At 42.8% G+C, this 13,952-nt stretch overlaps 1 protein-coding gene across 4 annotated transcripts in view; it reads right to left on the reverse strand.

Moving 5' to 3' along the window:
• The window catches only part of GTF2E2 (general transcription factor IIE subunit 2), a 78,566-nt gene extending 70,927 nt beyond the window's left edge, over nt 1-7,639 (reverse strand). For 2 of the 4 annotated variants that reach the window (XR_013525600.1, XM_002756920.5), the window contains exons 1-2: nt 7,430-7,639; nt 2,701-2,870 (exon numbers count right to left, since the gene is read on the reverse strand). Coding sequence is in view for 3 of the 4 variants with exons in the window: in XM_002756920.5 (XP_002756966.1) it covers nt 2,701-2,866 (166 nt within the window). In the remaining variant the exon portion in view is untranslated. Of the gene's footprint in view, nt 1-2,700; nt 2,871-6,060; nt 6,081-6,735; nt 7,365-7,429 lie in introns of those variants that run through there. The other 2 variants (XM_078347438.1, XM_078347439.1) reach the window with 2 other exon arrangements.
• Nucleotides 7,640-13,952: the final 6,313 nt, after the last annotated feature.

A 13,952-nucleotide genomic window follows, 5' to 3' on the forward strand; every position in this document is an offset into this window, starting at 1 on the left:
GAATCAGAATAAAATAACCGCTGGGTGCAATGGCTCATACCTATAATCCCAACACTTTGGGAAACCGGCTTGACGCCAGGAGTTTGAGACCAGCATGGGCAACACAGCAAGATCCCGTCTCTACAAAAATAATTTTTTTAAGCCAATCCATTCATTGACTGGAAGACTTAATATTGTTAAGATAGCAATTCTTCCCCAAACTGATTTACAGATTCAATTCAATCCCTATGGAAATCCCAGCAGGTTTTTTTGCAGATATTGAAAAACTGATCCTAAAATTTATACAGAAAGGCAAAGGATCCAAGGATCCAGAAAAAACATAACAAGTCTTGAAATAAAAAAGAACGAAGTTGAAGGACTTACATTTCTCAATCTCAAACCTTAATTACAACGCTACAGCACTCAAGAGAATGATAGGCATAAAGATACACACAGAAGTCAAATTGAGACTCCACAAATAAACTCTTTCATTTATGGTCTACTGATATTCAACAAGGGTGCAATGCAAGTCAATGGGGGAAAAGATCATTATTTCAAGAAATGACAATGGGACAACTCCATAAGAATGCACAAAATGACAAAGTTTGATCCTTATGCTAACCCCTACACAAAAAATCAACTCTAACATACTATAGACCTAAATATAGGAGCTAAAACTACAAAACTCTTAGAGGAAAACACAGAAGTAAGTTTTTATGACCTGTGTCAGGCAAAGATTTCTTAGATACAACACCAAGAATATAAATAATGAAAGAAAACAAAATTGGTGAGCCAGGCATGATGGCTCACACCTAGAATCACAGCATTTTGGGAGGCTGAGGCAGGTGGATCACCTGAGATCAGGAGTTCAAGACCAGCCTGGCAAACATAGTGAAACCCCATCTCTACTAAAAATACAAAAAATTACGTAGGCATGGTGGCAGCTGCCTGTACTTCCAGCTACTAGGGAGGCTGAGGCAGGAAAATCACTTGAACCCAGAAGGCAGAGGTTGTAGCGAGTCAAAACCGTGCCATTGCACTCCAGCCTGGGCAACAAGAGTGAAACTCCATCTCAAAAAAAAAAGAAAAAAGAAAAAAAACTGGCAAGTTGGACTTCATCAAAATTAAAAACTTTTGCACATAAAAACATACTGTTAAGAAGACAAAATGGCAAGTACTTGAAGAAAGTATTTGCAAATGTTATGTGTGTACCTATGCAGCAATCTTGCATGTTCTTCACATGTACCCCAAAACCTAATACGCAATTAAAAAAAAAGAAAATATTTGCAAATGTGTATCAGATCAAAGGATGGTACCCACAATATATAAAGAATTCTTAAATCGACAGGTAGAGAAAAGATACCTCGGTTTTTTTAAATAGGCAAAAAAATTTGAATAGACATTTCACCAAGGAATATACATGAATTTTTAAAAAAAGTAATATCATGAATAGTCAATAAGCACATGAAACAATGTTCAACATCATTACTCATTAGGGAAATGCATATTAAACCACAATGACAGCACTTCACACCTATAGGAATGGCTATGATAAAAAAACAAAAAATGTCAAGTGTTGGCAAGGATGAGAAAAAACTGAACCCTGACACACTGATGGAGAAAATGTAAAACGGTACAGCTATTTTAGTAGTTTCTTAACAAACATAAATTTGACATATGACTAGAAATCTACTCCTAGGTCTCTATCCAAAAAGAGATAAAAAGATATGTTTACACAAAGACTTGTACATGAATATTCACAGCAACACTATTCAAAACCGCCAAAAAAGTGTGAATATAATCCAAGTAACCGTTAGTTGGTGAGTGGATAAACAAACTGTGGTTCATATATCCACACTACAGAATACACTCTTCAGCAATAAAAACAGAATGAAGTACTGACACATACTACACATGGCTAGAACTCAAAAATATGCTAAGTGAAAAAAACAACACACAAAAGACCACTTTTTTTTTGTTTTGAGACAGAGTCACACTCTGTTGCCCAGGGAGGAGTGCAGTGGCATGATTTTGGCTGACTGCAACATCTGCCTCCCAGTTTCAAGCGATTCTCCTGCCTTAGCCTCCCAAGTAGCTGGAATTACAGGCATGCACCACCAAGCCCAGCTAATTTTTATATTTTGAGTAGAGGCAGCGATTCACTATGTTGGCCAGGCTGGTCTCAAGCTCCTGACCTTGTGATCCACCCACCTCAGGCTCCCAAAGTGGTGGGATTACAGGCTTGAGCCACCGCACCCGGCAAAAGACAACTTACATAATTTCATTTATAAGAAATATCCAGAAAAGGCAAATATATAAAGATGGAAAGCAGATTACTGGTTTTCTGGGGCAGGATGGGAGAAGTCACTGCAAATGGGCATATCAGATCTTTTGGGGGTGATGGAAACAGCAGCAAAAGTCCGTACATTTACTAAACATCTTTGAATGGTGTACTTAAAATGAATGAACTGTATGGTATGTAAGTTAAACCTTAATGAAGTTTCTTTTTAAAGAGATAGTAACCTAAATTTTAACTACAGCATAAGACTATTAACATCCTAAGAGCTTAAATTCTTATTGCCCCCTTTATATTTAACGAAGTGCCTATCAACATGAGTGCTGAACTGAAAAAGGAACTAGCCATAACTAAATGGTTTCCATGGTTTCCTCCTGAATAATCTCAATACAAAAATCCAAACAGTCCTAAACAATTTTACTAACCAGAATTTTGTTTAGAGCCTGACGATCCTCCATGTTCTACCTTTGTTTTCTTCTTCTTAGATGATGACGATGATGACTCAGAAGACACTGAACGTTTTTCTACTACAGGAGTGGTAAGAGCTCGTTTTCTGAAAAGCTCCCTTTCTCTCAACAGGCTTGGATCCATAATGCTACAAAGAAAAAATAAACAGCTTTAATACAGATTCAAGTCACTAAAACCTGCACTCCAAATCCACAGATCTCAACAAGTCACTTCCCAAACAAAATCACCTATTATTATTATTTCTCTAGCACTTGTTTGTATTCACTTGTTCATGTACTCAAACATTTTTTCATTAGTGCTTATTAGGTGCCAAGCACTGTACTAGCCATTATAGGAAAAAAAGAGGCCAGGCATAGTGGCTCAAGCACTTCGGGAGGCTGAGGTGGCTAGACTGCTTGAGTCCAGGAGTTGGAGACCGGCCTGGACAACATGGTAAGACCTCATGTCTACAAAACATACAAAAAATTAGGCAGGCATGGTGATTCATGCCTACAGTCCCAGCTACTCAGGAGGCGGAGGTGGGAGGATCGCTTGAGCCCAAGAGGTCAAGGCTGCAGTGAGCGATGATAAAGCCACTGCACTCTAGCCTGGTGACAGAGCAAGACCGTTTCTCAAAAAAAGAAAAAACAAGGAGGAGGAGGAGGGAAGAAAGAAAAGAAACAGAATTATTCTCTAGAGCTCCAGAACTATGCTGTCCAATATAGTAGCCACTAGCCACATGTGCCTTTTAAACATGTGAAATGTAGCTAGTTAGAATTGAGATGGACTTTTAAGTATAAAAACACAGCAGACTTCAAAGATTTAGTATAAAGAAATAACTGTTTAATTACTAATGAGGTATTTTACATTAATAACATGTTGAAGTGATAATATTTTGAACACACTGGGTTAAATAAAATGTTAAAATTAATTTTACCAATTTTTATTTTAAAATATATCTATTAAAAATTTTTAAGAGAAAGGGTCTCACTGTGTTGCCCAGCCTGGAGTACGGTGGTGTGATCATAGCTCAATGCAGCCTTTAACTTCTAGGCTCAAGCAATCTTCCCACCTCAGCCTCCTGGCTAGCTAGGACTACAGGTACACGCCACCACACCCAGTTAACTTTTTAAAAAATTTTTTAGAGACAAGGTCTTGCTATGCTGCCCAGGCTGGTCTCGAACTCCTGGCCTCAAGCAATACCCCCACCTCAGTCTCCCAAAGGGTAGGATTATAAAAGTGAGCCACTACACCCAGCCAAGAATTTTTTTCTTTTTTTTTTTTTTTGAGACAGTTTCACTCTTGTTGCCCAGGCTGGAGTGCAATGGCACGATCTGGACTCACCGCAACCTCCACCACCTGAGTTCATGCGATTCTCCAACCTCAGCCTCCTGAGTAGCTGGGACTACAGGCATGTGCCACCACATGTGCCCTGCTAATTTTTGTATTTTTAGTAGAGATGGGGTTTCACCAGGATGGTCTTGCTCTCTTGTCCTCATGATCTGCCCGCCTCAGCCCCTGAAAGTGCTGGGATAACAGGCGTAAGCCACCGTGCACTGCCTAGAATATTTTTAATTACATGTGTGGCTCCCACTTCCCACTCCCATTATATTTCTGTTGGACAATGTTGCTGTAGAAACAACATGAGGACTACAGGGCAGAAATCAGGAGACAGTAGATTTAGGCTCACTGCAAAAAACTGAACCATCAGAACTGCTTATAAATAAAATGGCTTATTTTTAAAACTGGTGAACTCTCAATTATTAAGTGATGAAGAGGCTGAATTATTATATTTCTTAGAAATGTCTACAGAGAGTCGGGCACAGTGGCTCACGTCTGTAATCCCAGCACTTTGGGAGGCTGAGGTGGGTGGATCACTTGAGGTCAGGAGTTCAAGACCAGCCTAGACAACATAGTGAAAACCTATCTCTACTAAAATACAATATTTAGCTAGGCATGGTGGCACACACCCGTGGTATCAGCTACTCAGGAGGCTGAGGCATGAGAATCCTTTTGAGTCCAGAGGAGGTTGCAGCGAGCCGAGATTGCACCACTGCACTCCAGCCTGGATGACACAGCAAAACCCTGTCTCAAGAAGGGGAAAAAAAAAAAATGTCTATAGAAAATTTCCAATCTGGAGGTGGTCTGAAACAACTTCTATATTGTGGCTGTTTGTCCGGTTCTAAAACTACAACCCTAAGCAATTTCAGTACAATCAAGGAAGCTACAGGTCAACCAACAAGAATTCTAAACACTCCTTTCTTTTGAACTCTGCTAGTACCCTGCAGAGGGTCTAGGAAGACCTCAAGCTGACTATATAAATGAATTTGACACTGTTAAGACTAGTGTCAGCTGGGAGGAAAAAGACTCAAACTTTGAAAGCTTTTAAGCACAGGATAGCTCAATAAATATTTGTTAAATGAACAACACATGGAACAAGATCTTTTAATTGCTCTGGTCCCATGATTACTGGTTACACACGCCTTTATTAAGTGTCTTCTGTTTGCAAGGCATGTGCTCTAAGCTTTGAAAGGTTATGGAGGATAAATCCTAGTCTGCATGCTGCTTAGATTTGAGAAAATGAAAGCCTTGAGCTAAAAACTTAAAATATAAGCATTAGTAAGGAATAATCAGAGTGAATTTCAGTTAAGGCGTGAAGAATCACTGGATGGTGAATCAAAAACCTGCCTTCTCTCAGTTTTTTTGAGTTATTATTTTAATATATGGAGCATACATTTAACATATTTTCAAAATTTAAACAAAGTTTTTGTTTGTAAATGATTCTGAAGTGTGCATGGAAAAATAAATATTTCAATTTTTTTTTTTTTTTTGAAACAGTCTCTCTCTGCTGCCCAGGTGGGAGCGCAGTGGTGTGATCTCAGCTCACTGAAATCTCCGCTTCCTGGGCTCAAGCGATTCTCCTGCCTGCCTCAGCCTCCCGAGATGCTGAACTACAGGTGTGCACCACCATACCTGGCTAATTTCTGTATTTTTAGTAGAGAGGGGCTCATTCACCACATTAGCCAGGCTGGTCTTGAACTGCTGACCTCAAGTGATCCACCCACCTCAGCCTCCCAAAGTGCTAGGATTACAGGCAGAGCCACCACGGCCTGCCTCATTTCAATTCCTAAGAGCCACATGGCTAGGCAACCCACAAGGCCACTACACTCAATTTCACAAGTAAAATGAAGACGCTGCCAACGCTGTCCACGATCCAACCCAATTTTAAGAATGAGAAAATGTGTACGTTATTTTTTAAATAGTAAAGTCATAAAAACATGTTATTTTAGTATTACTATTTTGAGTTGGATCTGAAAAAAAATAAGAGAATGATTTACCGGGCTGAGGAAGATAGGAGACAGCCTTGGGAGGAGGGAAAACGTGAGGACAAGAAGAAAGGAGAATTATCAATTGAGAAGGTGGGGGCAACAAGCAGATTGTAAATTCCTAAAACAAAAAAAATCTGTGTTTTATTTCACCTTAATCCAATTTCACCTTTGATTAAGGCAGGACCTTAATCCAGACTTTTAAAAAATGACCTTAGAAGACTTAAATAAACCCGTACAGTTTACAGCAAACTAAATGCTTACAATATTTGACCCTTGCAACTCTCGGAGCGAAAAGTTGTTAGTGTTATTCCTATTTTAATACGTGAAATGTGAAAGTGAAGCTGTCTGATTAAAGGTCGCACCGATGGAAGAACCAGGGTCAGAACCCAAACCTCCTGACTCTTAAGTCGAATGCTCCTTACACCAGACCTGGAACGCTGGTAAAGGCCTTTAAAACAAAGGCGACCTACGAGGTTCTGGAACATTCAAAGGCACCTAGAGCAGAAGGCTTCGCGATGTCTTTCACCATCACATGCTCTAACTTCTCCTCCTTTTTCAAAGACTACTCAATATTTGTACTAAGTTTAAGATCTCAGGACCCACCTGTGTAGTAAACAAGCTACATCACTATGTCCATTTTACATTAAAACAAAACAAACTACCACCACAACTCAAAATGTTCACCGGTTTCTCCGTGGGTAGATATGGAAAACCCATAAATTAAACGAAAAGCTGATGGTTCCAAGCCCACGACTCTTGCCACCATTCGACCTCTTTCAACCTTTCTACTTTCCCTCTCTTTTGCTTCTTTCCAAGCCTCAGAAGTGTCCAGGGCACCTCAGCACCCGGCTATGAACATCGGGCTGCTTCGCCTTTAAATGACAGCAGTTGGGAGGTGGGCGAAAAGGGGGCCGCAGCCTTATTGTGTGGAAAACATCTTTAGACTGCAGAAGTCAATTACTACCGTTAAAGTTTAGGAATCATCACAAACCAACTCTCCAAAAGGTAGCCTAGAAACCAGTTCGCGTATGAGAATCTAAATCACAGCCTTGAGCTGGCTGGAACACCGTGGCTCCCGAAACTCCACACGCGGTTCGCTTGGCTACCGCGCCCGTGAACTTGGAGGCTTGAAGGCACAGTCAGCAGACCGCGAATTTTCCCTCTTCCCAATCCAAAAGTTTGCTCAATGAACCTCCGGCCTAAAGACAATGCTGGGGGAACCGTTCGCGTGTTGGGTGTTTCGCGTCGAGAACGGCGGCCCCAGCTTCCCGTGGGGTGTAGGTCACGCTCGGCCCCCCGGGAAGCGGCGACGCGCCTGGGTCCCGGGGAACAGCAGGCCGGGGCTCCGCTCCCCTCACCCGGCGGCCGCAGCCCCTACCTGAGTGATTAGGGCAGCCCCGCGCGACTCGCCACCGCCTCCCTCCGCCTACGCCTCGGCCAGCCGCCCACGCCGGCACGGCAGCCTCTTCCTGTTCCTCGTCAGCGCCCCCGCCTGCCCGCACGCTCCCCCAGCGGGGACCCGCCAGGTCGGGGTCTCGCCACTTGCAGCGGCGGTGGTTGCTGAGGCGGCGACTCGACCCGGGACTCCGCCCGCCACTTCCCGATCGGGTGCTAAGAGCTCAGTCCCAGCAGCCACCGCGGCGCCATGGCCGCCGAGCGCGCGCATGCGTCATTGCGTGCCCTGTCTTGGGTGCCGCGGGAGCAGAAGTAGCCCGCTCGGGCGTCCTGTGGGCTCCATGACAACGAGGGAATGCTGGGGGCGGGGCCGAGGAGGGGACTGAGATGGGAGGCGGTGCCAGGGATGAGGAAAGGGGGCTTTCTTTACGGACGCTTAATTAAAGCTGCTACAGCCTGCCCCGGAGTGCGCTGGGTTGTGGTGAACCCAATCGGCGACTCTTGTCTTTCAAGGATTATTTTGATTTCTTTGTCTTTTTCTTACTAGTGACAGGATCTCACTCGATCGCCCAGGCTGGAGTGCAGTGGCGCTGTCTCGGCTCACTGGGGCTCCAAGCCCACGATTCCTGCCACCATTTAACCTCTTTCAACCTTTCTACTTTCCCTCTCTTTTGCTACCTTTTGGAGACTTGGTTTGTGATGATCCTCCGCCTCCCGGGCTCAAGGCATTTTCCCACCTCAGCCCCCAGAGTAGCTGGGATCAAAGGCGAGTGCCACAAGGACGGGCAATATTTGTTATTGTTGTTATTGTTTGTATTAATAGTGTCTCACAATGTTGCCCAGGCTGGTCTCAAACTCCTGAGTTCAAGTGATCTGCCTGCTTCGTCCTCCCAAAGTGCTGGGATTACAGGCGTGAGCCATCCCGCCCGGCCTCAACGGTTATTTTGTGACTACCCCAGTGCCACCCACCGTCACCTGCCCTCCGAGAAGGCGGTTCCAGCCCTTTTACAGCGAAGAACAGAGGCCCAGAAAGCTAATTAATAAACAACTTTCTCAAGACAGCATAACTAGCAAAGGCAGCCTGATGTGGAGCCCAGCCCAGGCTCCGCCCTTGTGAACTGTCTTAGGAAAGGATTTTGGATTCAGAAGCACGATGAATGGGTGAAAATAAAGCAATTGGAAAAATAATTGTCGTTGCCCGAACCCTGCAGCGTGGAGAACTTCCCTCAGTCTTGTAACCTAAAGTGGTAGTACAGCCAGCTCTCAGCCATTCTATGGCTCTAATTTAATTACTTGTTACTGATTACTCCTCAAGTTACTGAACCTGTGGCTTGGTTTCTCATCTGGGAAATGGGGATAATCATTGTACTACTACAATGAGTTACTTGCACTGGACTGTGGTGAAAATTAAATGAGAAAATACCTAAAATTTTATTCAAAACTTGGAGAAAAAAGTTGAAAGACAATATTTTGTGATCTTTTTGATTAGTTTCATTCTAGAGAATTTTGTAATAAGCCTACTTGATGATCATCTGACATGCACAGAAAATGTAACTTTGTTTGAATCACAATTGATTAGGGCCGAGAATATTTACAAAAGGATAAAATCAAAGAACTAGTAGGAAACTGATGAGGAGTAAGGGGAGAAAGGGGCAGGGAATTCAGTATGTATTAAAAAAAAAAAATCCCAAGGATTAAGGTTGCATTGTTCTGAGAAAAATTAAACCATTTTTGTATCAACTGAGCAGTCTTATTTCAGCATTCCTTTCCCCGACGATTATATAAATTTCATTTTTCAGAACTGGTAGAAATCAGTTTTGTGATTCTGCTGGCTCCGTTATTAATGAGTAAGAAACTTATACATATGGACAATGGCTAAACTGCATGTGATAATAACTTTCTAACCCACATAAGCTAAACCACAACCTCTATAGCAATCAGCTCAAAATGGTCAGAATTTTCTCAAGAAGGCTGTCAACTTTCCTATTTTAACCTCTCTGTCCCCAGACACCAGTACTAGCCAGAGAAAATCAAATATGCTCCCCAAACCCACCATGCTAAGTTTCCTGCTTCAAGTTAGACCACCTCCAGCTTCTCCACCAACAACCCTAAATCAGAACACCTCAGAAGCATCCCTTTCTTCCTCCACTATAAAGCCTCTCCTCTTCCTGATTGCTTTTGAGTCTCTGCCAAACTCAAGTGTGGTCGCTGCCTCTATTGCCATAGCAAACTCTGAATAGTCTCTGTTCTCATTTGGGAGGTCTACATTTCTTACGTTAAACAAAACTGTGACACATATTCACTATCTCTGCCCTTGAAACTTAGAAATCTAACAATTAGAGAACCATGCCTTTACTTCTGTAAAAGGCATCTTAAATCTGCCACATAGAAGGTGCTCAACAAATGCTTCCAATGATTAATTTCATGTCAATATCTTGTCTCATTTCAATCAGTTGGAACAGCTAAGCTACTGATAATATCGGAATGTAGTATTTATAATCCAGACTCTCAAATCTTAATTGCCTGCCCTTTACCCAGAAGTTAGCTCTTGCTATTAATATCACTGAAACCCTCTCATACACATCTCAGCAAACCCCGTTACAATATATAAATGATAAATGTTGTCAACCAGTACCACTCCTGCTGATACTGCCTGTTGCCTATGAATAGATCTTAACACTGAAAGCAATGGCTTCATTTATTCTGAGGCAGGAGAACAGGGTCTGGAAGCAGGAAATCTAAGGACTATTCAAACACTGACCCTCTAGAAAGAACTAAATCAAAAGGAAAACCCTAACTTTCCATGCCCAAGTAACAGAAGGACCAGAGGCTACTCCCTTTGCAACCCCTCACCACCATTTTTCTGCCTGGCAGATGGAAAATTGAAAGTACCCATGGCCGGGCACAGTGGCTCGTGCCTGTAATCCCAGCACTTTGGGAGGCCAAGGCAGGCGAATCACTTGAGGCCAGGAGTTCAAGACCAGGCTGGCCAACATAGTGAAACCCCATATCTACTAAAAAATACAAAAAGTAGCCAGGCCTGGTGGCAGGTGCCTATAATCCCAGCTACTCAGGAGGCTGAGGCAGGAGAATCACTTGAACTCAGGAGGATGAGCCAAGACCATGTGATTGCACTCCAGCCTGGGTGACAAAGTGAAACACTATCTCAAAAAATTAAAATAAAAAATAAAGCACCTCTGATTGGTCCCCTCTAAACCAATCAGACTGGTTATGAACCCAGTCTTCATTTGCATAGGAGTATAACTTTATAACTTTAGCCTCTGATTGGTCACTTTCTGCAACCAATCAGACATTTGCATAGTTGCATAGGGCGTAACTATGTAAATTCACTTCAGCCTCTGATTGGTTCCTTCCTGCAACCAATCAGACTGATAAAGGTCACTACTTTGTTTATATAAGGTGTACACCAAGTAACCAGTGGGAAACCTCTAGAGGGTTTTAAACCTCAGAAAATTCTGTAACTGGACTCTTGAGCCCCTATGGTCCAGCCCTACAGTGTCCTGTGAGCCCCACTCAGCTGGTGTGGAGACAAGAAACTCTGCAAATCAAAGACACAAGACTCAGAGAAAAGAGAGTTTGGGCCTGGGGTCCACTACCAACCAAAGCACAGAGTCCGGCAGTGGGCCCGAGTGCCTGGACGCTCTGACATTTATTGAGTACAAAGCTGGGGGCAGGGTAGGTAGGGCATGGTGCAAAGTTGGGGGCACTGTAGGTAGGGCGTGACAGTGGTGGTCAGTGATAGGGTCAAGTACATCACATGTCATATACATAGGGGCCCAAGGCTTTCTAGTAGCCAAGATGAGATAAGGAGCATGCGTCAGTACTTTTCCATACTTGTCAAGAAAGAACAAAGACATTAAGATTTATATTACTTGACAAAGGTCTGCAGTACAAGAACGGCTTAAAAAAAAAGAAAAAAAGATTTATATTACTTTTACTGATTATCTCTTCTAAGTAAAAAGGAACCAGGTGCAGAAGCAGAACATGAGAGTGGACATGAAACGTGACCACTGAAGCACAGCATCGCATAGAGAAAATTAAGCCCCTGGATGTCTGCAGGTCTACTTGACAGCCGTCAGGCCTACTTCGAGAGCTCAGAGGAGTGAAGTTTCCTCCTAACTCCCCTGAGGAAGGAAATGTCTGGGCCATCTTGGACGTCTTCTTCCCTAGCTGGCTAAACAGTGGGCACTTTCCCCGTGCTGATGCTGCCGCACAGTCGAGGCACCCTCCAGCAGCCCTTGCCCAGGCATGACCAACGGCTTAAAGCCCCTTGACTTAGGGTCATTTCTTTCACAATGTTACCCCAGGTTCGCACCTCCGAGCTGAGAGGTATTAGTAAAACAATTCTAGGGTCACCTACGAATAACTGAGATCGCCTATGAATGACTAATAACTACTATGGTTATATTTCCAGTTACTTTCTTCTTCGTTATTTATATGGAAATAGGCTGAGGCTTCTGGCTCCTGCCTCGGCACTTACAGGGTCTCCTCCCTACACCCCTATGCTTGACTCACTCCCACTTTGTGTAGTGTGTTTTCATTTTCATTTCAGTAACTCTCTGCTCTTGTTGTTTCATTCATTCCTTGCTTTGTTTGTGCATTTTGTCCAATTTTTTTTTTCAAAATGCCAGGAACCTGGACACCCTCCACTGGTAACAATTCTGAACACTTTGGGGTAATATCCTGTAGCCTGAAGGTACTCCTCAAGTGAAGACAAAAAATGGGATCACTGTATGGTTTGTCCTTATGTCCAGGGTACTTGTACATGGACACCACACTAAAAATGAACTAAAAAATAATTCCTTTTGTCTCCTGGGAGTGTAGACTATAACGACCAACTTAATGTCCAAACATCACCCCAAATTGACTGGATTTCAGAGACTTCAGTATTAGGAATTAAACATAAAGTGTGTATCCTGCCTTCTCTTTCTTATTATATAATCTGGACATCACCTGGGTTCCTTCCAAGGCACCCTCTGGACAAGTCTTAAGGAAAGGAAAATTTCCCACTCTGAGGTGAGAATTATGGCAGTTTATATGCCCTATAATACACACAGTCTCCACCACTGATGTTTAAATAAACCTCTATCATAATTAAAACCACCTACATGTTGGCAGCCTCAGTATTTCCAGGTCAGAAGGGTGTGGCTAATGTCAAATTATATGAAGAACTAAGCAACTAATGCAATAGCAACTTATGTCTTACCTCATGCATGCTTGTAATATCTTGCATACCCTCTAGTAGAAAGCATGGTGGCTCCTTTAGGGAAATATAATCTGTATATCTTACAAAACATTATTCTGTTTGGACCTATCTAACCCTTCTCACCCCCACCTCCAAAAAGTAACTCAATATAACCATAGGATTAATTCCAATTTGGTAGATTAATTTACTGTTTTATTTGTTTGTGGTAATATATATACACATAACATAAAATTTGCTATCTAAACCATTTTAGAGTGTACCGTTTGATGGTGTTAATGCATTCACAATCTTGTGCAATCATCACCACTATTTCCACACTTTTCATCATCCTGATCAGAAAGTCTGTGCCCATTGAGGAATAACACCCTATTCTCTCCCCCCAACAAACCCTGGTAACCTCTAATCACTTTCTGTCTAGACAAATTTGCTAGATATCATATACACGCGGAAAAATACAATATTTGACCTTTGGTGTCTGGTTTGTTTCATTAGCACAGTGTTTTCAAGGTTCATTCACGTTGCCGCATGCATCAGAACTTCATTCCTCTTTATGTAGTGGCTTGATTTTACATTTTAATATTTTTTCTTTTTTTAGAGATAGGGCCTTACTGTGTTGCCCAGGCTGGAGTGCAAGGGTGTCATCATAGCTCACTGCAGCCTAAAACTCCTAGGCTCAAGCAATCCTTCTACCTCAGCCTCTTGAGTAGCCAGGACTACAAGTGCTTTTTTTTTTTTTTTTTTTAATTTTAGAAGAGACAGTGATATGGTTTGGATTTGTGTCCCCACCCAAACTTCATGTTGAATTGTAATCTTCAATGTTGGAGGAGGGGCCTTGCGGGAGGTGATTAGATCACAGGGCATATTTCTCCCTTGCTGTTCTCATGATACTGAGTTCTCATTGTTTGTTTAAAAGTGTATTGCAACGGCGGGGCATGGTGGCTCACACCTGTAATCCCAGCACTTAGGGAGGCTGAGGTGGGCAGATCACAAGGTCAAGAGATCGAGACCATCCTGGCCAACATAGTGAAACTCTGTCTCTACTAAAAATAAAAAAATAGCTGGGTATGGTGGCACACACCTATAGTCCCATCTACTGTGGAGTCTGAGGCAGGATAATTGCTTGAACCCAGGAAGCGGAGGTTGCAGTGAGCCGAGATGGCACCACTGCACTCCAGCCTGGTGACAGAGCAAGACTCCGTCTCAAAAAAAGAAAATGTGTAATCCCAGCTACTTGGTTGGCTGAGGCATGAGAATCACTGCAGCCTGGGAGGCAAAGGTT

This window comes from Callithrix jacchus, chromosome 13, assembly GCF_049354715.1.
Source record: "Callithrix jacchus isolate 240 chromosome 13, calJac240_pri, whole genome shotgun sequence".
In the NCBI taxonomy this organism is placed as follows: domain Eukaryota; kingdom Metazoa; phylum Chordata; class Mammalia; order Primates; family Cebidae; genus Callithrix; species Callithrix jacchus.